This window comes from Rissa tridactyla, chromosome 4, assembly GCF_028500815.1.
Source record: "Rissa tridactyla isolate bRisTri1 chromosome 4, bRisTri1.patW.cur.20221130, whole genome shotgun sequence".
Lineage (NCBI taxonomy): Eukaryota > Metazoa > Chordata > Aves > Charadriiformes > Laridae > Rissa > Rissa tridactyla.
Genome location: NC_071469.1, coordinates 21,422,974 through 21,448,044, shown reverse-complemented (window position 1 = coordinate 21,448,044; position 25,071 = coordinate 21,422,974). Strand labels below are relative to the sequence as shown.

Here is a 25,071-nt window from a genome sequence, read left to right as displayed (position 1 = left end):
ACAGAAAACAAAATAATACCATCCAAGGCAGTTATTCTCACTCCCTGAAGACTATATTCTCTCTTTGCAATCAAGAAATCCTACAGAAGCAGGTTAAGAGACTTTTTTTTTGCTCGTACACGTGATGCTTTCCTTGCATATCCAGTAATCAGTTATTTTTAATATCCATGCTAGGTATAGTGTTTGCTTTGATTTGGTTGGTGTGTGCTCTCGTTATCAAAAATTCATGCTTCAGTGCTGGAAATGGCAACTGTATTCCATTTGCAAAATTAACTGCAATCAGAGCTGACAGCAGCGAAGCAGGCCATCTCACCAGCCTGACAAGAGCCTTTTTTATTCTTCCCTTGGCCCACTTCACATTTGACAAGTGACAAGACATCTATAATACAGTAACAAATGCTCCAATTTATTCACCCAACCTAAACAAATGTAGACTGCAGTGGCTGTCTCTGCTAATCTATGCCAGAAAACGCCGTGCTATTCCTTTCCCATTTGTCTGTCTGCTAATTAGGCTAGAACAATGCTCCATTGTGGGACTCTTCCCCCAGTTTTATGTATGTGCATGTGCATGCATCTGCACGTAGAGACTCAGTCTATTTACAGGCAACTTTGGAAATCTCTGTATTTGGTGGTGGGGGGAAATAAATCAGATAAACTGTAAAAAATGAGAAAGCTTTCAGCTCTTCTCCAAAGAACAAAATAGTAAGCGCTTTTTGAAAAGTGCGTTAGAAGTACTTTGACTGCAGGCAACTCTTTTACGAGCTGTTTGAGTACAGCTATCTCAGCACTGTTGATAAACTAAAAAGATTTATCAGAAAAGCAAGGGATTTTTTTTTTTTCTTTTGCTAGTTGCTGTAATACAGTGAATTACCTGGCAAAGTTTCAGTGTATGGCAAAAAGTTGGGGGTGGGGAAGAAAACTTCATTATTCTGTATGGAGTGTATGAAAATAGGCAGTGTTGCCGTGCTGTTTAATAAGCTTGCCAACATTCAAAACAATTACATCTTGCACAAGGGTTTAGCATTACCCACTCTTCACACCACAGGAAAAATGATGTAATTTTTCTTTAATTTTCATTAATTTCTTTGTAATTTTTTTTTAACTCACTATGAGAGGATTACATCAACAACACTGTGTAAAACCCCATGCCTGCTATTCAATTTCCACAGAAAATAAAACTATTTAAAGAGTTGAAACAAACTTTGGTAACACCTAGAAATAAATGGAAATTCTTGTTATACATTCTCCTTGGGTATCTGAACAGAGCCAGCTGCAACATGAACGGCACTATGAATCCCAGTTCAAGTCTTTATTTTTTATTTACCTTCCAGTCTGAGAGGAAGAGAGCACTGCTTCATACTGTGTGATGGCGACGGGCTGGGAAAAGCTGGCGACGTACCCTCCTACATGACACTGCGGACCGGGGAGAGGATGCAACACACATCAGGTTTACCAATTTAAAACCCAGAGTGGTGTGCGGTGGGAGTACGCAACGCACCAAAAACAAACAGGAAAGGTTTCTTTGAAAGAATATTTTGAGTGCCCACATTCAGACAGGACTTGGTTTAATTGAAAGGTAAGTAGGCATAAGGAAAACTAACACTTGTGACAAAGAAAGGAAATACCAGAGCACTCACGTAACTCATAAATTACATCATATCTGTCTGCGCGTTACAGTGAAAAGCTATTGTCTACTGTTTCTTCCATTATCTCAGTAGCAGACTTTTAACAGCTACTTTGCCTGAACCAGAAAAGAACGCCTAACATTTAGAGTTTTGACAAATTCATACAGCCACTAAAAAAACCCCACAAGGAGAATATTAATTAATATTAATTAAACTGTGCGGCTGATAAGATCATTAGCACAAAACAGCTGACTAAGACAAAAGTAACATTTCTTCCAGAGGAAGCTGTTGCAACGCAGAAGTCATAGTTACCCTACTCTAATTTAGGACTGAGCTTCTGTGAGACACATTAAGTTTGTACATACCCAGTACTACGCTTGCAAGCCCAAAGCTTTGTAAAGTTACCAATGACAGAGGAGTAGGTAACTCTTATGAAGACTTTCTCAAAATAGCATTACGATAACAGTCGTAACTGCATTTGTAGTAACCAGAATCAAAGATCAGCACAATTGTCTGGCTATCGCTGCATCAAGCAAAGAATCTGCCCTTATACAGAAGTTTCATCCAAAGACCTCAAAGCATTGAACAACTAAGTCTTACTCCCCCATCCCCAACGTCTGTCTATGTGTTTTAAAGGAAGAGAAAAAAAAGTTGGAAATGTTTAGCGTTAAATCTGAATGTTAGCTTACAGAAATCCTAGTCCCAGCTTCTACTTTTTATTAACAACAACAAAAAAAAAGAACACCCCTTTGCACAGAATTCTTAATAACAGCTCATCGTAAGCCATAGGAAAAAGAATGGGCCAAGAAAAAGTCTGTTAGACATCCCCACCACTAGAAAAAGGGTACAGTCCTTGGATTATGGTATTTCCTTGCAAAGCATGGCTTTAAAGTTTGAATTCACCTATTCTCTGCTGGAGATATACAACCCTGCGGGCTCAGAGTAAGGAATCACTGACTTTAGAAGCGACAGCCATTCTACCACCTAGTTTCTGTTAAACAAAGTTTTGGCTGTGACACCTTCAAATACACCCAGACGATCATCAAAAACTCATTACAACCCAACAAGATACGTAATGAATATATTTTTTTAAAAAAATAACAGAAAATCACTTACAACAGTTCTTCTACAATCCCACTTCTGTTGACTTCTAATTGCAGGCGTTTACCGCTCACCAAGAGCCCTTGAACATATTAGTTCCTCTGCACTGCTGTCCTCCTTTACACAAACAGAAATAAATACTCTACATCCCACAGGCCGCCTCTGAGGCTGATAGCTGTATAATGCTTTGAAGTTTAAGCATTATTTATTGTGTTCCAAGTACGATGGAGCCACAGAAAATTCAATTCCGAGCTAACACAATCAGCTGTCAAAGGGTAAACATCACGGAAAAAAGTTATAAACAACTCTAAGTTAGGGTTTGCAAATCTAGGGAACGTCTCAACCTCACTGTTGCTGCATTGGTGCAGTAAAATAGAGCTTGGTCACCCAATGTTCGAAGAGGCAGTCAAGTTACAGCAGCTTAACAAGTCATCACTGGGTCTTGGTAACTTTCCATGTGTATGTACCTAGCCCATGGTGAATGCAAGATAACAAAGTTTACACATAAACCTTTTCAGTGCAGACCCGGGGCGTGGTTCTCCTGCATAAAACCGGAATCAATACTGCTGAAACAGGAGAGCGTGGCTTTTTCTTTTATACACATGCATACACACAAAAAAACCCAACCCTAACCACACACAAAGGGAGCTAGTTACCATCTCTAACTAAACAGTGTTTCAGAGTCCTGGGAAGCAGTCATCAATCTGAAACACGCATCGAAGCCCGAAAAGAGGGTTTCATTCACTAGCCCGGCAAAAAAACCGACAACAGAGCTAGAAGATGAAGGCAGACCTTCCAGAGTGCTCCTCACTCCCTCCAGGTTTCTTCCTTGCAGCATGTTTCTAATGGCTTTTATCCAATGAAATTATAAACAAGGCCATTTCCACATGAGGCTATTTCATTTTGTCGCTACGCAAAGTACTCCCCATTCAGGAGGGCAGAAGTTGCTATGAATAGAAACTAATATAATCTTTTCATACAGATCAAATAAAATCATTAAGCACAACATACTAACAAAAGCAAAGGGAGAACAGACTCAAAATAAACAAGATCTACACATGAATGAATGAAAGGAAAAAACCACTCATGAAATTTTTATGAAATGGAGTAGAAATAGAAGAGGTAGCCTCTAGATTTCCTAGACTGTCAGGTACCCATGGCTGGACACTTTTTACAACACTTTCTGGTGTACTGCAAAGGTATCGCAGTGAAATATAGGTCCACATAGTACTATTTCTTACTGAGTAAATAACCCCCTAGCCCATTGCTTTAGTGCTAAAGAATCAATAGGATGTGTTTGGAGTAGGCAGTATAACACAGGTCCAGGTGTAGCAAGTGAAATGCCATTTCCTCATTCAACCCACTGCATCTCATTTTCATAGCCTGGGATCCGGAAAATTCTCCACCTTACAGGAAACACTGTAGACTACTTGTACGTTTGATCTGTCATCCAAACTTCCTCTCTCATCTGGTGCAAAGCACCCACAAGTCCTTTCAGTAGATCATCTGCTGGCTGGAGGGAAGACACTGCTATGGTTAGGGAACTAAGGGGGCTGCAGGCATCGAGGGAGGTGCCCATTACACAAATCCTTTCTTCAGAGAAGGATCACAGTAATCTTTAAAAAGTCCCATCTCAGCCTAACAAAGGAAAAACATGAGAATGACAATTCCTTGATAAGCAAAGGAAGCATGATACACCTTCGGGAGTGGAGTAGGGAGAGGGGAAACGAGGAAAAAGTCCTCCAGAACTTCTGGATAACATTTCCCTATGGCAGTCAGACACCAGGCACAGGACAGAAGACACTTATGAAGTCAAAGCATCTCGCAACCAAAAGATCGTGGTTTTCCACAGTCGCATTTCAATCACAGAGTGGGCAAGGGCAAGAGACAGGCATCTAGGCAGCTGTCAAGGTTTTAGGAAATAAGGGAAAATAAAGTTTTCCTTCTGTTTATTTTTATTTCTCTCATGACAAACAGATTAGGACATGAGTGCTCCTTCACAAAAGAGCCCCAAATCAATGCTGGAATATAATCAGTTTATCTACTGATACGCAAGATTTCTCTTCCAGCATCTTCCAAGTGCTAAAAGACTCCCGACTGTTATTTTAGGTCATTCACACAATGCCAGCAGAAGTTTTTTCAGGTACTTGAAAGAGCTGATTACAGCAATTATCCCAAATAACAAATGTCTCCTTTTGCAAATAGGCTGTTAATCTCTAATTAGCAGTTCATCTACTTAACTGGAAACTCTGGATTAGTCTATACTGTTTCTCTTTATCAATTAATTTATTTAATCTTTATTAAATAAAAACAACACTTTAAGGTTATTAAAGGGAATCAAAAAATATCCAGAGAGGATCTTGGATGCAATCCCTGGTCCCCTGGAAACTTACAGGGACTTACTTTCCTGTGCTCTCAGTAGGGCCAGTTTTTCGCTACTATCATGAAACGGACAAACCACATTTCAGTGTACTTCACTCAACTTATCAGCTCACCTCAAGATTATCTCTGGTTTAAGAATGAGAAATTTAAACTTGAAAGGGTCCTTTAAAAATCTCACTTGTTTCTGTATAAATATATATAAAAGCACCCGAGAAGAGGAAACCAGAAAGAACCAAAAGTCACAGAAGAAAAAAGATGTGTCAACAACCAAAACAGCATCATTTATCCATGTAGGGGACCAAGCAGACGCTTGCCATTGTACCAGAGGATTTTCTATATCTGAATTCAGCTGCACTATCTAATAGGTCCTGCTCTTTAGAGGGATGCAAATGCCCAAATTTCCTTTATTTCTGCTGTATACTTTCCCCTCTATCAAATCTTAAAGCAAGTCACTAGTAGGAGTAAATGTAATGTCGGACATTTGTTCTTAACATATTAACCAGCTGAATTTTTTTAGGCAGCCTTTAGGAAGAGAGCCCTGATAGAAGTAATCTGTTACCGAGGATTGCAAGTATAGAATCAAGCTCACAAAGCTGTCCACAGAGTATAGGCATTTACTTTTTCCCAGTTCAGTAATAATACCGAGGTAAACAGAAGCTAATGTACCATTACTATATTGTTGCTTTTGCAGCCAAATTACTTGTTTTCAGTTATTGCGGAAAATCATTTACGTTTTTATAGCCCTTGCTAGAAGTGGTGGTGCTCTGTCTACTTAGAATCACGGAGTACCTCAAGTTACAAGGGACCCGTAAGGATGATCAAGTCGAACTCCCTGTTCCTTGCAGGACTACCTAAAACTAAACCATATGACTAAGCGTCGTCCAGATGCTCCTTGACTCAGACCTCTACTGAGCAACACTCAGCATATTAAGGGAACATACTTTAGCTGGCACTGCCCTTATTTCCAGGCATCACTCCTTTGTGCAAGTTTCAAAATACCAAGAACATTTCTCTGAGACTATGGCAAACTTGGAGGTCATGGACAGAGAAGGGATATCTCATATAGGCGGACGTCAAGCTCTTACTGGTGTTAAAGACCAGAGCCTGGATTTAGCACTAGAAGACAAGAGTAGCGTAGCTATGACGAAAGACTGCTGGTGCAGTTTGCCACCAAATGCTTCCCCCTGCCAAATACTTACTTAAGCTGCACTTGATCTCACATTTGTCATCTACTGGCATGCAAATACACCTATACCTCAACCAGCCACATGCCTTCTTACCAAGAGGTCTCTAGTCTTGCTTTCAAGTACAAGAAAGGAAACAGGCTCATCATCTTTCCCAACACAAAGGAAATAAATCAGCGTAAAATAAATCTACAAGAGATTTCAGTGTCAACAATTGCCTAGAGAAATGCACAGAAAGGTTTGGTGGTTTTTTTGTGGAAGCAAGTATGAAAATTACTTTAATTTAATTTATTGCCAATCAAATCAGAGTAGGAAAATGAGAAATAAAAACTAAATCTTAAAACACCTTCAACCCCACCCCTCCCCTTCTCCTCAGGCTTAACTTTACCTCCTCCCCTGGAGCAGTGGAGGGAGTCAGGGAATGGGGGTTGTGGTCAGTTCATCAAACATTGTCTCTGCCGCTCCTTCCTCCTCAGGGGGAGGACTCCTTACACTTGCCCTGCTCCAGCATGGGGGCCCTCCCATGGGAGACAGTCTTCCATGAACTTCTCCGATGTGAGTCCTTCCCAGGGGCTGCAGTTCTTCACAAACTGCTGCAGCGTGGGTCCTTTCCACTGGGTACAGTCCTTCAGGAACAGACTCCAGTGTGGGTTACCTGCAGGACCACAAGTTCTGCCAGCAAACCTGCTCCAGCGTGGACTTCCCACGGGGTCACAGTCTCCATCGGGCATCCACCTGCTCCGGCGTGGGGTCCTCCACGGGCAGCAGGTGGATATTTGCTCCATCCTTAACTTCCATGGGCTGCAGGGGGACAGCCTGCCTCACACCATGATCTTCACCACAGGCTGCAGGGGAATCTCTGCTCTGGTACCTGGAGCTCCTCCTCCCCCTCCTTCACTGACCTTGGTGTCTGCAGAGCTGTTGCTCTCACATATTCTCACTCCTCTCTCCGGCTGCTGCTGCCCAGAAGGTTTTTTCCCCACGTTCTTAAATATGTTATCACAGAGGCACTACCGCTATCGCTGACGGGCTCAGCCTTGGCCAGTGGGTCCTGGCTGGCAGGACACGGGGGATGCTTCTAGCAGCTTCTCATGGAAGCCACCTCTGTAGCCCCCCCCACTACCAAAACCTTGCCATGCAAACCCACTACAATAGGTTATAAAATTCTGTCAAATTAATTTTAGTTCATATACAATTGACTTGCATGGTACCACGACATCAGAAAACTACGTGTAATGAAGAGTTAGATTCTTTGGGAATCACAGAATCACAGAGCCGTAGGGGTTGGAAGGGACCTCTGGAGATCATCTAGTCCAACCCCCCTGCCAGAGCAGGGTCACCCAGAGCAGGCTGCACAGGAACGCGTCCAGGCGGGTTTTGAGTGTCTCCAGAGCTGGAGACTCCACCACCTCTCTGGGGAGCCTGTGCCAGTGCTCTGCCACCCTCAAAGGAAAGGAGTGTCTTCTCATGAATGCAACACTAACAGGCAGAGGAAATTTAGGAAGTCAGAGTGACCACTTACAGGGAAATATATCCACTTAAAAAAAAAAAAAAGGCTTTTGACGTCCTTGTAGAAGGCCTGCAGCAATAGCTGTGTGCCAGCAACACTGAATACAGCAACAAGAAATTACATATTTCCCAGAAACATAAGAGAAACAGGCTGCTGAACGGTATTTACAGAAACCAGATCAATCTTGGAAGGATGCATACAGATAGCTGTTGTTTGAGAGACTGGGACGAGGGTTTAATCAGAATTAGCTGACAAGATAAACAACAAACCTTTAGACTTGCCTGAATGTGATTAAACTGAACCATATGGTGCAGTCAAAGAGGGAAGGAAAAAGCACGGGGGAGTCATCCAACATTTTGAGACTGCACCTCCACCTAGCAGAGCAAAGCAAACCTGCTCCATGGAAAGATCCTGGCTCTGTTTTGCCTGGAAACATTCACATTAAGCGGTGCAAATTATACCAAAGGTGCATCAGAGCTGTAGTCAGAAACAGATAAATTCATGTCATTCACCGTGCACCAAAGAAACAAGAATGTGAAGCATGAGGATGGTGAAGCTGCTCGAAGGAGATGACGTGCAGTTATCACGTGAAGAGTCTGCCCTTCAAGGTAAGAAAGGTTCAAACAGTTTACTGTTGGAGACATGACACTAGCTATTAATGCATTTGTCTTTCTCACAACACTTCAAACTACTACTAGCCCAACAACAGAACTCACTAAATCCTAGGAAGGGAACCTCAGGACAGAAGAAGGAACAGCTTCCTGAAAGGAGCCCTCGCAGCAAAACAAAAGACTCATGAATCACAATAATTCTGTTCATAAAGAAGATAAATGTGATCCTTAAACAAAGAAAGAAAGAAAAAACTCATGATAGCCCTAAGTCAGCAACATGACTGAAAGAAGGTCCCCAAGCTTTCAAAATTTTCACACTTCTGCTCTGCTTTCTAAACTGGCCTATTTGCTTGTCCATTGCTGATCAAACCAAGCTTTGCTTCCCTGAAAACATACATAGAAAACACATAATTTTTACTTTGGTGTTAAGACTTTGATTATTTGCATCAAAAAGCATCTAAAGCAAGAAACTGAAGATAACTAAGGCAGGCTTACAAACTTTATGACTGCATGAATAAAATGAATAAAGAGAGAATAATTAGGCAGAATTACACACCCCTTTTAAATGACTGCAACCAAACCTTTCTTTCTTTCTCAAACATTCATGCCATTGCTTAAGGACCTTTAGAGAAGACTTTCAAACAAAAAAAAGCAAATTAAAAAAAAAAAACACATCACACACACACACAAATCAAGAAAGCCACCTGGTCTAAGACCGAAGCTCTGTTTTGAAACACGAAATTACAGAGGTCACTCACTCCTGGAATTTACGAGGTACTAAGAGTTACTACTGCCTACGCCAGCCTCCGCTGGCACTTCAGACTAGAGCCATCAGGCCCTGATGGCCATTACAAACTGTGACTTCATTATCTTCAACGCAGGCGAGATTGGGTTCAGATGCCTAAAATCGTGTGTTTGGACACATCCGCCAAGACAGCAGTGGTCCAACACAACTTCTCGAGTAATTCCAAAGACCACAGCTTGAATGCTGACTTTGCTAAGAGTACATAGTCACGTGCAGCTGATTTATTTCCCAAACTTATGACCCCTCTCTGCTTGTTGAGATGGGAACTTCAAGCAAGTCCAAAGGATTTGCATAGCCAACAGAGGAAAACAGACTCAATGTTACATGTCTGGAGGGAAGCAACACAAAATATCTACCTGCACAAAACACGTACCTATTCCCTGAGAGTATTTTATACTTGATGCCAGTTGCAATCTATCCATATATTTAATATCCATTATTAGCGATGGATATCTACTGATTTTTTTTTTATTTATGCGACTGCTTAGAACCAGAGAGAAAGCAAGAATGATTCAACAGTGAAAGCCAAAACTGCAGAATAACGAACTATTAACACAGACAGAACACTTATGGCTTCAGCATATCAACAGTTAAATGTTTAGAAAATGTGTAAAAATCCAGAGTTTTGGAGCTTCAGTGCATACAGACATAACCCACAGCAAAGCAAACACAGCCTGTCCTTGAATTCATGTTTTCTTAATTACCTAGGCCCATTACTATTCAACACTCTTTGCAGAGCGCTACAGAGCTCTCATACCTCTACATTACCAATATATGTATTCTTCAGTATCCAAAAGAACTGAAACAGCCTAAGAGCCTCAGGGCTTTTCTGCACAAGAATTCTTTCTGACAGAGATATACGATAACATTATATAGTTATATTTGCCCTAGTAAACTCCCCATGTGGACACCGATTTTGCGAACAGAGTGCTTTTTCCTCTTGCAAACAAATTCCCAGCGGCGTTCACTTAAATAACGTATCATTCACTTAATAATTGTATAATTCACTTAAACGCCTAATGTCAATGAGGCCAATATGTCCAATTGACTTTGTACATTTGCACTTTTGCTCAAGCCAACAAGGAACAAAATGGAGAGGTGGTCAACATGGTTGCATCTGTAGTTCCTGATGCAACTTTACTACAAAGGACTCGTGCAGAGAACAAAAAGTTAGTTCCTCGCAACCAAGGAGTTAATTAAAAGAGGGGAAAGAGAAGCACATGGATGTTGGCATAAGGCAGACAGGACAACAAAAGATGTGGAGCTTGGGAAAGAAATAATCCATAAAACTGAACCGAAAGGCCACATTCTTATGCAAAACCAGATTTCCTGTTCCCATCCCACTTTTTTGCCCTCCTTTGACAGAACACCCTTGACAGATTGTCTGGCCCGACAATGGAAAGGTGAAAGCACAGTATCAGCAGTCACTCCTGCTTGTGCTATCCACCAAAATGCCAAAAGCAGGCTGACCTTCACTCCCACTGCCAGAAACATGAGGTCAATATGAGCATCTAAAAATGTTGTCCCGAGCATTGAGCAATGTTTTTCTAAAAGCTGTGAAAGGGAAACTTTCCAAAGCTGGAAGGAGGAAAGGGAAAGGTCTTTCTGCAGCTGCAAGAACTACCTTATAAGACTTTCAATTGCAGCAGGATGAGCTATTAAAGCTGGCCATTAAACCCTGGAGGTTCAGTGTTCAAATTCTGCTTCAAGTTCACAAATGAAAAGAATCTATTATGCTTGCTTTAGTAGTCAGAGGAATCAAGCCACATCAGAAAATAACTGTACTCTTTGATGAGACTTGTTGAAAACACATCGGAGACAGGCAGCAGAGTGTCTTGTAGTGTCTTGGCAGAACATTCTCCAAAACCTTGCCTCTCAGTGTCCTACCACCGCATCAGTGTTAAGGCACGCTTTCCTAAGATGCATTTTTAAAAGAGGCTTCATGATAAAACAAAGCTTTCGAAGTATACCACTAGACTCATTCATCTTATGGATACAAAATATGCATCTAGTTATACTTTTCAATTAAAGCATATACTCCACCTATTATTCTCTAAACAGCTTTCTAGCGATAATACACAAGCCTCTCCTACTTCTCAGTCACATGGAACAGCCACCTAGAACATTTTCTAGCTCAATTATCTCAAGCAGCAAACGTTATAAGCCTTTTCGCACAAAGCCTTGCCTCACATTTTAAAATTAAATATAATGTCCAAAAACCATAAACTAGACCCAGGAAGAAAAAGTTCTTGTTGCAATTTTCTCATAAATCTTTCCCACAGAGCAGCCCAAAGGGAAACAGAGGGATGATTACTCTTCAGAAGCAGAAAAGGGGTATTTTTAGTTTAAATCTTAATTTTGAAATTTTCCATACAGATTATAAAGCTAATTGATTTCAATTAGTTATAAAACTAATTGAAGCAGGGGCAACTCACTATGTTACCTCTAAGATACATGGGCTCATGGACATGGCCTTGAACAAATTTTTGGCACATCCATGTGCAGAACTTGTCTCAAGCATATCGCTGACTTTGAGATGCAACTGGAAGGCAACAGCTTGGACACCACTACTGCATCATTGACCACTACTGGACAACGAATGGGAGGGAGAAGAAGTCTGTCCACGGTCCATTGTCCCAACGCAAAGATGTCCTACAATAGCTTACTTCTAATAAAATTACTCTGCTGTGGACTCCACATTCCTACACAGAACTGGCAACACAAACTACAGTCAAAAGACACAAAATGCAGTCAAAATTCTCTGATTTCTGATGCAAGAGATTAATTCATAAAAATCACCATCTTTGGCAGAAGATTTGGGGGAAAAATTTCTGCCACCTTCATGAGAACAAGAGTGACATTTCAGTGTGTCAGGCAGTTCTTCTCACCTCACTTCTTCACAGCTTAACTTTTAAGACGCAAACCCAAACCGAGTCAAGACTGTCACTGTAGGAAAGGAAAGCTCCTACCTGATTTGCACGTCCTGCCATCGTCTTCTAGCTGCACACCAGTGGGACAGGCACAGCTGTAGAAGGGATCTCTTGGAGACAGCAGGCACAGATGGGAGCAACCACCGTTGTTTTCTTCACATGGAGTGTGAACTTCAAGAAACCAAACAAATTGATTATCATTTTTTGAGAACCCCTAAAGCCCTCTTTTCTCCATGAGGAAGAAATTATAGATCTCAAATGACTGGCACAAGCTTTAGTGATAAAAGACCCACATCATTAAGTGTTTGATTCCTCCCTCCCCAGCATCTTACTTCTTGGGGCACCTAAATTGTGATGCATTCAAAAGCTGATTTTGAAAGAGCTGACAGCTCAGCACATTCTCACTATACAGTTCTTTCAATGCTCTAAAGCTGAACACAGCTAAGAGCTTTGGACATCAGTTACTTTGTGGATGCCAGGTCTGCTAAGCATCATGAAAATAGAAGACAGGGTTTGGAGCGTGGTGATGGTGGGGGGGAGCGGCCAGTTCTATGAAAGAAAGGAAAACAACAATTTGTACAATTGCTACATTACAGTAGTGTTGAGTGTCGGAAACATCTTTTCCTACTGCAAAGCTTTCATAGCAAGATGTAGCCCTGAATTACCAGGAAATACAGAGAAGCAACATGTAAAGTCAGCAAGTTTGCAAACACTAAAAAAAAAAAAAATTGGGGGCTGGGGGGAACAGGACAGGGAGGGACACACAACAACTACACGCATCTATCTCACTTACATGGGAAAAAAATGGCAGCAGGAGATGAAACTGTAACCATAAATAATTATGGAAAATATTGCCAGCTATTAAAAAAAAAACCCCAAAGGCAAGTTGTGCAAGATCTCCCCAAAATCAATCATAGTTTGAATCTGAACTGCTTTAATACAAAACCACAAGATTTCTGGCTAATTTGGCTTGTGTTACTTCCACTGACAGTCACAAAGAGAGAAAAAAAAAGGGAGAGGAAGGAATCCAAGTTTGATCTTAATGAAGTCAATGGCATCTGAGCTATTTTCAGCGTATGCCATTTCCCTCTGCGCCATATTTTCTTTGTGACTGACCCAGAAATACTGTGACCCACGGGTGGGACATTCCCTGAGCTAAAAGTCAATGACAAGAATTCAGCATAGACAAACTCTTATCTGGAGCTCCAAGATAAACCAGGGTGCTGCGCACACCCGACAACCTCAATGAAAACTCGCACGTGTTCCATCACCAAGATGATCTCCAAACTCCTTCTGCTTGCTTTCAAGCCTATTTACTGACATCTTCCAAACTTTACTGGAATAACAAACGTTACCTTTAGGGAAGCAGACTTTATAGTTGGCATAAATAAAGAAGCCAACCCAAACGGCAAGAGTATCTCCCCCAGGCAGGACACGATTCTTCCCATAGCTACTCAATTACACACCATTGCTTTGAAGTCCCATTCTCACAATACTAAAAAAAACCCTAGACCAACTGCCACATGGAATCACATGCATACACAAAATATATACAGCTTCATTTAACTTCAATTCTGTACACCTTCCTTTGAAGCAGCATCATACATAAAGAAGGAATAGAGGCATGTCTATGCTTCATATAAATGCTGAGGACTAAATCCCTTCCATACTGAAACATCTATAAACTATTTGTTAGATATTGAAGATAAACATGATTAAGTCTGGACTGCAAAAACAGCACTTACAATTACAACATGAACTTTACATATTTTATGGTAATTCTATTTATTTTTTAAAAAATACGATAAGCGGTTTTTCAGTTGTCTTTAAAATAATGGTGTTAAAAAGACGCCGGGTGAGTCTTTATGATTCTCATTCAGATATTCCAAATGAAAAGATGTCACTGAAGTAGTGCACTGGATTTTGGATTTTGTTACCAACTGGGATGATGAGTGAGCGCATACCAATTCAGGCTGGAATTTTCAAAGAAAAGTACAGGACTCGAGTACTTGTACCTTTAGCAACTAATCCCCTGACATGTGTTCAAAACCTTACACCTTCACACTAACCATTTTTATGATTAATGGTTTTCCTGACAGGTAAGTAACAGTTACATAAAAAGTTTCAGGGAAAAGTAAAACATACAGTATGGCTGCCGGTCTGGACTTAAGACCTGGATGTCCATCGGCGAATATAGGGCAGACAATATTTCTCTCCTTTTCTCTCCCGTCCTTTTGTTACAGGCATGAATGGAGCGCGTTTGCCAGTCTGTCCAATACAAAGTGTCCCCAGATAACGTCAGTGCAAAGGGATGAGTAAGACTACCTTCAACAACTTTTTGCCTAGACGAAAGAAAAAGCAAGGATTAAAAATGAATTGCTTCCACTTGTTACCACGCAGAAAAATATCTGTCTTTGTCAAAACTCATTTAGGAATCATCGTCTTTTAAGAAATTCTTCTTTTAAGAAATTCACTGGATCAACAGATTAACCTGGTGATAAAAGTGATAATCAGACTGAAAAATGTAAAACAAGACTTTGCCCCTTCATAGCAATAAGGACACAAATATACCGGGTTTCATAGAGACATGGTATCTGATTCAGCTCCACACTGATCTCCGAAAGGCCTCACCGAAGTTCCTTAACAGGGCTGTGCAAATACTCAAACACAATTGCCTTTTGCAGAAAACACGGGTCCAAAGAGCGCTCCTCCAATTAAAGCGCTACTTTTTCTGTCTCCCTATGCAACATATGACATCTTTGCCTGGGACTTCAGTTGCACTCAGTCCTTTCTTGTAGCAAGAAAAGGAAGAAAGGACCCAAGAGTCTCTTTAAATTACCCCTCTTGACTTGGTCAGCAGCAGAAACAAATATTTTTCAGATTATCTTTTTAAATGCAGAGCAAGGGTCAGTTATGTTTTTTCTAAGACTCAATATTTATAATCAACAGAAATCAGAACCATTTCAAATGTTTTTCAATAACCTCATTCAGCCACACTTCTCTTCTGGCGCTGCATGTATTTTCGCACTGGTTATCAGCTGAACGGAAAGCTACAAAACACATGACATTTCCACCATGTTTTCTAAACTTGCAGGATCCCCAAATGTATACATATTGCAATAAATTTGTGTAATTTATATTCAGTAGTTTTGGAAACATTTACTTGTGTACTTGACAATTCCTCAGTCAAAACAATATGAACTCAGTTTTCACAAAATTCATGCATTTTATGTACCCACAAAGGCATACACACACCTTCCAAGCCAGTGTTCTGACACAGCAAACCAGTATTCAAAATTTCTCCTCATACAATTTTGAGAGAGCTGAAATCTCAGCATCATCCTGAAGGAAAGTGAGGAGCGTATATTTAAGCAACCTGGTCTAGTGGGAGGTGTCCCGGGCCATGGCAGGGGGTTGAAACTAGATGATTGTTACGGTCCCTTCCAACCTAAACCATTCTATGATTCTATGATTTTTCTTATATCCATATTGAGACCTGCATTTAAATTATTTCCATTGAAGAGATTAAAAAAAAAAAAAAAAAAACAAAAAAACACCAGTTAACATTTGGCAGGGAAATTATTCTGTTTCATTTTGAGCAGCATAGGCACCATTTGCATTTTCCAGAGTGGGGGGGAATATAAAAAGTACCCCAAAATTTCTTCATATGTATTCAGACATGGACAAGTTTGAAACAGACTGACACATGCTAACAAGTATTTGCACATACGTGTACAAAGCAAGTAATGAGGAAAAAAGAAAACAAAATTATTATTACTCTCCTTTCTGTGCTAGAGATAAAATCAAAACTGCTCTAAAATTTCTGTCCTTCAAATTATTACTACTTCTCTCACCATAAAATATGACAGAATAAATAGAAATAGTGATTTCTCTTCCTCTTTCCACTCTCACCTTTCTTGTTGCTTCTTTACTAGTAACAGCAGTAGCTGTATTCTAGTATTGTAGCAGCTGTTTTCCACTATATATTGCCCCTATTTCCATCATTCTTAGATATCAAGTCTCCCCTTCTCCTGTAATTACATCCCTTGAAACAGTTCCAACCAATGTGCTTGCAAACTGAAGCTTGCTAAGATGTAACTGGCAGGTTGCTCCAGTAAGATTAATCCACGATGCAGAATGCAAATTTCCTTTTTCTTTGACTTCTGAAGTGATTCTGGGACAGGAGGAGGGGTAGAAGCGTTTGAAACAGCGTAAGATTTCTTTATTGACAAGTCGGTGTGAAACTTATTTTGCTCTTTTTTTAAGGAACAGAAGCAACCTCCAAAGTGATCATTTAGTTTGAACCACTATTGAAGTCTACCTTGACACCAGAATTACAAGTCCCAACTTCACAGACTTCTGTTTCAACATGAATCAGAGTGTGTGTGTGTGTGTGTCAGAATAAATAAAAATTTAATTTTAAATGAGTTAAAATTGAGATCAATATTCATGAAATTTTATTAATATGCATAACATTTTAAGAAGGAAGTTTACCTTATGGCAACAATATAAAATATACACAGCTAATCGACATCAAGCTATTCAACTGGGCAACGCGTAAAAGTCCACGTACAGTCAGACACAAGGAATTTCCAGAATGCATCCTGCACAGGAATATCCTGACATCAAGTGTGCATTTACACCCTCCAGCAGTTGAGTCAAATATGTAAGAAGTGTACACCAGTGAGCTAATTTTTTTTTAAAATGCAAAATACATTCATTTTTTCCTTAAATACTGTTTCATTTATGGCTCGATAGAAAACTGCTTGGGAGGTGGTGGACATGCACTAATCCATCACAAAGTAATTCGGACAGATTGCTGGTTTTAGTGCATTCAAAGGCTTGCTGCCTTTCAGGTGGCCTTTCTCTACTTTAAAATGAGCAAAATAAATTTTACTCACCCATTACAACTTCAAGTTTTCACACACGCATGCAGGTAAAGTTTATATAATTTGTATGTGCATGATAACTGCAGAATCAGCCTGGAAACCTTACCCTCTGCCACTCGCACCCAAATCAGAGAAATATATTCATGTTGTATCGTATGAAAAATCTCTCTTAGATTTCTGAATCTTGAGACAGCATTTTCTTTCTGTCTGTGAACCTGCACCCAGGCTTTGAGCAACCATTCCCGCCTGCAAAGGCCTTTTCCCTTGTCTGTGCTCCCGACTGTCAGTCAGTACTTGTCACTTACTACAATGCTACCATTATCTAGCTCTTACACAGTGCTCTCAAAGGAACTTAAGAGTGTTTTATAAAGGAAGTCAATATTGTTATTCCTCTTTTATGAGTGTGAAAATCAGGCACAGAATGCACCTCGGTAAAACAAATTGAAAAACACCATGGAGAATGCAGTGTTTGGCGGGGAGGGGCATATTATTCTATTACACAGATACGCGTAAAATAAAACTCATCCAACTTTTTACCAAAGCAAAATGGTCTCGTAACACAGACATTTAAAATGTTATGAAATCAGGAAAATTAAAATGTCACTTTAAACTCCCTTAAGACCAAAGCCAGACCAGAATGCAGAGGCTTGCCATCCTCGGCAGGACATTTCACTGGTAGATGACACTCACCCTCAAGGACCAACACAACCTGCCCATCGAACACCGTGCAGAATTGAAGGTGCAATCTCAAACATCTAGGTCTGCGCTGTCTGAAGGGTCACCTCTCTGTGTCTACAAAACCCAAAACTCAACAGCACACTTGGACAAACTTCCAAGTGTGCTTTCCCACCAACCAAAACTTCCATACTGTGCTTTCTATCAAGCCTTAGGAAAATCTGCTTCCTTCTCCCTTGCAGTCTGAAATAAGCTGAATTTGGTTAATTTATAGGAATGCCACAAAGGACATCTTCGGATGGGGCCAAGGACAAGTGCATCTCCATGTATGTTTCCTATTGAAAAAAAAATACAGTAACAATACCGTAAAATCCCAGTCACTAGTTAAACGTTAGCTTGCCTAGGGCCAAGGATAAACATCTCCAGCTATCTTCAAGACAAATATTAGCCTAAAAATGAAAAATTCTGATGTACAAAAAGGCTATAAACCGTTCATAGCGAAATACTGATAAAAAGAATCTTAGTTTTAAAACCGATTTTATAGGATGTGAGGCTATTTTACTTTTGGCGAGGCTATTAACAATTATATTTTAAAAGAACAATATGATATTAGCATTATTCTAGATTACTGAAAAAAATGCCTTAGTTCAAAATGAATGCAGGAAGTGCATAAATTACACCATATTATAAATAAATTACACCATATTATAAATAAATTACACCATATTATTGACTAAAGGAAACTTACCTAAAGGAACCATCCAGATTTGCCCTGTGAATGAAACTCAGTTTTGCATCAGCCCAGTAAAGTTTCTGCTCATCCAGATCTATCGTGAGTCCATTTGGCCAATAAATATCGGAATCGACAATTATTTTTCGGGTGCTGCTGTCCATTCCTGCCCGTTCTATTCTGGGTGTTTCACCCCAGTCAGTCCAATACATGTATCTGAAAAAGAAAGCAAGAGATGTACACAAATTAAATCACAATACATGCTGGTTAGCTTTCGGAACAGAAGGGATAGCAGCTTTAAGCAAAGCCCGTAAGTGTGTACACAGAGTGGCGTATACACACAAATGTATATCCCCAAAACTTTAACATACTTATTAACTCACTAATATACTTATTAACGAAAATCAAACCACAGTTCTAGAGGGCGCAAAAAAGTCCTTCCTGACAGCATCTTTCACAAACATTGACTCTGCATAATGTATTAGCGTTCTCTTTCAACATTGGGCAGCACCTGATTGTCATAAGCATTTACAACTGAGATCACCCCTGCATGGCCAGTTACTACAAGTTAATATCCTAAATCACATTCTGAAGCAACTAATTATTTATCCAAGCAGGCAATGACCACAGCTGAACTTCCTTTTGCAAGTCTATACACAAAAAAGAATAAAATCAAGCGCCCTGAAATTTCTCTCCGTTGACCTCTATGTCAGTGACCAGCTGGAGTGCATGGAGCTTCACCTGGGGATGGATGAAGAGCCGACTGAGATCTTACGGGTCAGGATTAAAGGGAACGCAGATATTACAGTGGGGTTCTGCTACAGGCCATCTGACCAGGATGACGGAACAGATGAGGCCCTCTATAGACAGGTAGGAGAGGCACCGTGTTCACAAGCCCTAGTCCTCACGGGGGACTTCAACCACCCCGGTATTTGTTGGAAGGACAACACAGCAGGGAATAAGCAATCCATGAGGTTTCTGGAATGCGTCAATGATAACCTCCGTCTCCAAGTGGTAGAGGAGACAATGAGGAGAGGAACTATTCTGGACCTTGTCCTTACCAACTAGTAAGTGGGGAATGTCAAGCTCAAGGGAAGCCTTGGCTGCAGTGACCAAGAAATGGTAAAATTCAAGATCCTTAGGGGAGCGAGGAGGGTGCACAGCAAGCTCACTACCCTGGACTTCAGGAGAGCAAACTTGGGCCTCTTGAGGGATCTGCTTCATAGGGTTCCATGGGATAAAGCACTGGAGGGGAGAGGGGCCCAAGGAAGCTGGTTAGCATTCCAGGATTACCTCCTCCAAGTTCAGGAGCGATGCATCCCAACAAAAAGGAAGCCAGGCACAAAAACCAGGGGCCTGCATGAATGGACAAGGAGCTCCTGGACACTCTCAATAGCAAAAAGGAAGCCTGCAGAGGGTGGAAGTAAGGACAGGTAGCCTGAGAGGAATACAGAGAAACTGTCTGAACAGCCAGGGACCAGGTTAGGCAAGTTAAAGCCCAAGACAGAGCTAAATCTGGCCAGGGACATCAAGGGCAACAAGAACAACTTCTATAAGTATTTTAGCAATAAAAGGAAGACTAGGGAAGACGTGGGCCCTCTCTGGAAGGAAACAGGAGACCTGGTCACCTGAGATATGGAAAAGACTGAGGTACTCAATGACTTTTTGCCCTCAGTCTTCACCGGCAAGGGCTCTAGCCACACCGCCCAAGTTGCAGAAGGCAATGGCAGGGACTGGGAGAATGAGGAACCGCCCACTGTAGGAGAAGATCAAGTACAAGACCCTCTAAGGAACCTGAAAGTACACAAGTCCATGGGACCTGATGAAATCCATCCTCAGGTCCTGAGGGAACTGGCAGATGAAGTTGCCAAGTCACTATCCATTATATTTGAAAAGTCCTAGCAGTCCGCTGAAGTTCCCACTGACTGGAAAAAGGGAAACATAACCCCCATTTTTAAAATGGGGAAAAAAGGAAGACATGATGAACTACAGGCCAGTCAGTCTCACCTCTGTGCCTCGCAAAATCATGGAGCAGATCCTCCTGGAAACTCTGCTAAGGCAACGTGGAAGTTAAGGAGGTGATGGGTGACAGCCAACATGGCTTCACTTTGGCTGCAGTGAGAGGTGCAGCCAGAAGCTGCACAGAGCTGCAGCCAAGGAGGAACGGGCAGCAGTACAGTTACCCCTAGCACATGTCCCTCACAACTCACTTCAGCTTAAAATGCTGTGATCTCCATGTACATACTGCACCCTGATTCAGCCGTACCTTCAGTTCCAGCGCAGTCACAGCACTATTTAGAGCATTCTGATCATAGCAGCATATATGATCATTAGCATGTCTATCCCACTGAAGAGGGGAGTATAGATAAAAATATAGATAGACAGACAGAAATGTGTCACTTGTAACACAATACACATACGCTTGTGCGTGGGAGGGTTAAACAAGGAATTTTCTAGTTGAAATAGTAAAGCTTCCACGCAGATGAGTCCTAAGACAGCTCACCTCAGAGTGGCTGCAGGAGACTCGTGTCCCCAGATGCCTTCCCCAAAACTACTCAGCTTGAGCGGCCAGGACAGACTGACTGCTCCTGAAGAAGTGGCAGCAGTAGCTGAGCTGCCCCAGTTCACATGAATGTAAATTGCCACTCATTTTGGTTTTCCTTAACAAGTCAGGCTGTAATTTGTGGCAGCTCAAACCGTGTGGGGAAGCAGCTATTGACAAACAACGGAAGCCAGAGAAAAGCAGACTTGAAAGAAACTGTGCAACCAGCTGGTGAATCAGGCTGTGGAACTGATGCAGCCAAATACTCATTTTTGGTCAGGTCAAATCAGTTCTGTGATCTGTCTCACCTGCACTAGCCTCAAGTATTCAAAGGACACCTTGAGCCACCTCTATAGAAACGAAGATGGACAAAAGATGGACAGTCGAATTAAGAAAAACCTGGCTATTAAAGGTGACTTTGGGCTATATCATATGGCTGTGGCACTTATTCATACATTGAAATGTATAAATGCAGACTAAAAAGGAGCTTAGACCAAAATCTGAAATCCCATGACAGTTATTCAAAAGCAAAAACAAAAAACAAAGGAGACAAAACTAGGTAAGTCCAATTTATTTCAAAACAGGTTAAAATAAAAAGGATGAAAAAACATCCCCAAAATTACCTTTGAGCAAAATTGCTCTCCTCAAGCCTCCCATTAAAACTGCAGCCTGCCCTGAAACTTGGTGCATTCTCATGAAAGGAAAAAAGTCTGTAAGCAAAAGCTCATGTGTAAGCTCGTGAGCTTCTCATGATATTAAAGGAGCTGCAGCTCAAGAGCCTCTTCCCTGTTGCCTAATTTCATAGATGATGTGTGTTTATCCTTGTCCACACAGAGACTGCTGGACAAAGGTAGTACTTTCAACTTCGCACATTAAGTTGCCGCAGGAAAACGGCATCCCTACATTTTAGCTCATTAACAGGTACCAAGCTCAATCCTCAGCAATGCCTGTGTCATTAAAAGGTCTAAAACTATGCAATATTAGCAAAGTAACTGTACCACAAAGGAAGGCTGGCAGGATGAAGATGCACTTAGACAACATGTAGAACAATCTGAATGCAGGCAGCGTTCTCCCAAAGCACTTCTCTCCCAATTGGACTTTTTTAACACAACATATAAAAGATTATTATTACCCTCTCCTGATTGCAGGGTGTCTCTGCAATCCCGTAAGTATCATAAAGCTGATCTTCCTGGTGACCTTTTCAGAATACATCAAGTCTCTGCAGCAACCAAGCACCTACTGAAGTAATGGTTTCGTTTCCCTTCACGTGCTACAAAGCACCCCTGTGGTCCATCACAGGAAAGCACGCCAAGCAATCGAATGGAAAAAGCAATTCTTGTCTCCATGTAACCTCCTCCCCTTTTCCAACAGGTTTCCACCCTTTTCGGCAGGCAGCAGGTGCTTTGGCAGCGTTAGGTTAATGGTTGGACTCAGTGATCTTAAAGGTCTCTTCCATCCTAGACGATTCTATGGTTCATCCAGTACCCAGAAGTACTGGACTCCACAGAGTTTGTAAGATTCAGTTACTGCTCTATTAGTAAGCACAGTAGCTGCAAGCTTCGCTACCAAGCTTTCTAGTCAAAAGGCAATTAAACAAACGTAGTTCAACCGCAGTCAGCAAGTTACTGGGTTTTGGCACATACTTAATTACCACATTGAATCAGGGCTTAAATGGTGCTTCAGTGCTATCAGGAGAATGGGACTGAAAGCCACCTTGCAAAAATAAAACAGATTTTAAAGTTGCTGAACTGCACCCCAGTGGTCTTCTCTTGTTTTTTTGTCTGCCTAACTCATTTTAAAATTCCAGGTGCAGGAGGAAAAACAGGATGAAGACCATATTTCCCCTCAGTTTTAAAGCTGCAGGGCATTTCTTATTTCCTGGCGCTTCATCTCTCTTGTCATCATTTTTGCAAACATTAGAAATCCCGGCCATGCCCTCAAAGACCAGCCGATCAGCCATCTGAGCTGGAAGGTATCACGGACATAATAAAAAGCGGCCAACATTGCCCAAACGCTTTTTCCACCTCCCGAAATGCAGTACAGTTGCCAAACCTTACATAACCTGCTTACACAAAAGGGGCCAGTTGTACAGATGATGTAAATCAGCACAAACTTCTCCAATTTCAACAATGTTCTCGAACTTACACAAGCCCAGGGCACAAAACAGGAGTTTACAGGAAATTACTACGAAGTTTAGATTCCTGCACATTTAAAGCTTACTTCCCCCCGTCCCACCTTTAAAGTTACAAAATCTCAACTGCGAAATGTAATAGCACCAATGGTTTACAGGAGGGAAAAGAATGGCTATCTTGCATAGCATTAAGCTGAAAATTACTTGCTCAAATTACCTCTTTTTGTTTTTCAAGCGCTGAACTTTGAGACCTGGATGTTCTTGACAAAAAAAAAACATTACATCAAACCCAAAAATATGCACCAGCAGGTAAACATCACAACTCATCACACTGTATTCAAAGACATGTATTTAAAGCAAAGCAAACAAAACCCCCAAGAACCACCCTTCTCCACTATAGTTTTCCTACATCTTTTATTCTGACAGGTTTATTCTTTTGAAATACATACATTACATATATATAGTATACTATTTGGCAACTGAGAACAAAGAGGAAAAACATAATTGCCTGTCAACTGATGGATGCTCAAATATTATTGCAACGAAGTGCCTGCAAGGAAAAAGCACATCTTTCCCTGCTCAGCCATATGGAAAGGAGTAAGACACCCTCGTGATTTCTCAAAGGTAAACACGCAAGTATTCAATACAGCTTCAACAGCCTGTTAAACAGTCAGGTTACGTGACACCGTGAAGCTGAAGAATCCTCGCAGAAAAGGACGCAAGAAGATTTGCAAACACATTAAGCTACAGACGGAGGGCAGCAGTAAGGAGATGCTTGCAGCACTACTCATTGGGGTTAGGAAGAGGATTTTTAACTTGGAATGCAATATTACTGCAAATACCTCTGATGTGTTGAGAAAAAGAACCTACGCCGGTAGGATTTCCTGGGGAAAAAAAGGAGTTGCACACGCTTTGTGTGTTATGCGCTTTCCCCTCTAAAAGAATGTCTGGCACATTCGCATGCAAAAACTCTACAGAAAACAGAAAAACAACTATAAGAAGGTAAAATGAGTCCTCATAACTGCTCCTTATGGTCACTAGGTAAGGCAGAAGAGACAAGGCGATATAACTTTTTCTTCCCAGACATTTCAGAGGAGATATGAAGAAATACTATATACAAATAAATGATTTCATATTGAAAGCACTTCACAAGCAACTCAGCATTATACCACCACTCCAAGGTGGTCAGGGATGTTGCAGAAAACAAGATAGAGAAAGGACCTCGTGAGGTCATGACCCAGGCACCAAAAAAGGTTGCTTTTTCACAGAATCATTAAATTCCTGAGGTTGGAAGGGACCTCTGGAGATTGTGTACTGCAAACCCCCCACTGAAAGCAAGGTCAACCAGAGCAGGTTACCCAGGACCTCGTCCAGTCAGGTTCTGAGTATCTCTAAGGTTGGACACTCCACAATCTCTCTGGGCAACCTGTTCCAGTGCTTCATCACCCTATCAAGTAGAGAAGTATTTTCGTTCATTTAAGTTGAACTTCCTCTATTTCAGTTTGCGCCTATTGTCTCTATTTTCACTGGATACCACTGAGAAGAGTATCACCTTTGCTCCTTTCACGTCACATATTTATACACATTGATAAGATCCTGAGCCTCCTCTTTTCCAGGGTAAACAGTCCCGACTCAATCCCCCCTGTCTTCTGTGGTGGATGCTCCAATCCCTTAATCGTCTTTGTGGCCCTTTGTTAGGCTCACACCAGCATGTTCACATCTCTCTTGTGCTGAGGAACCCGGAAGTGGACACGGTTCTCCAGAGGTGGCCTCACCAGCACTGAGTAGAGGGGATCTGCTGGCAATGCTCCTTCTAATGAAGGAGTGCTCTTGATTTTCTTTGCAGCAAGGGCATATTGCTGGCTCATATTCAGTTCATTGACCCCAGGTCCTCCTCCTCTTTCAAAAAATATGATTTATTTTAGGAAAAGGAAAAATAGTCCAAATCTCACTACA

At 41.2% G+C, this 25,071-nt stretch overlaps 1 protein-coding gene across 2 annotated transcripts in view; it reads right to left on the bottom strand.

Annotated features, from left to right (window-relative positions):
• Positions 1 to 25,071, bottom strand: part of LRP5 (LDL receptor related protein 5) — a 164,473-nt gene that overhangs the window by 96,932 nt on the left and 42,470 nt on the right. For both annotated transcript variants that reach the window (XM_054198037.1, XM_054198038.1), the window contains exons 3-5: positions 18,461 to 18,658; positions 14,294 to 14,490; positions 12,188 to 12,319 (exon numbers count right to left, since the gene is read on the bottom strand). In XM_054198037.1, coding sequence (XP_054054012.1) covers positions 12,188 to 12,319; positions 14,294 to 14,490; positions 18,461 to 18,658 — 527 coding nt within the window. The remainder of the gene's footprint in view (positions 1 to 12,187; positions 12,320 to 14,293; positions 14,491 to 18,460; positions 18,659 to 25,071) is intronic.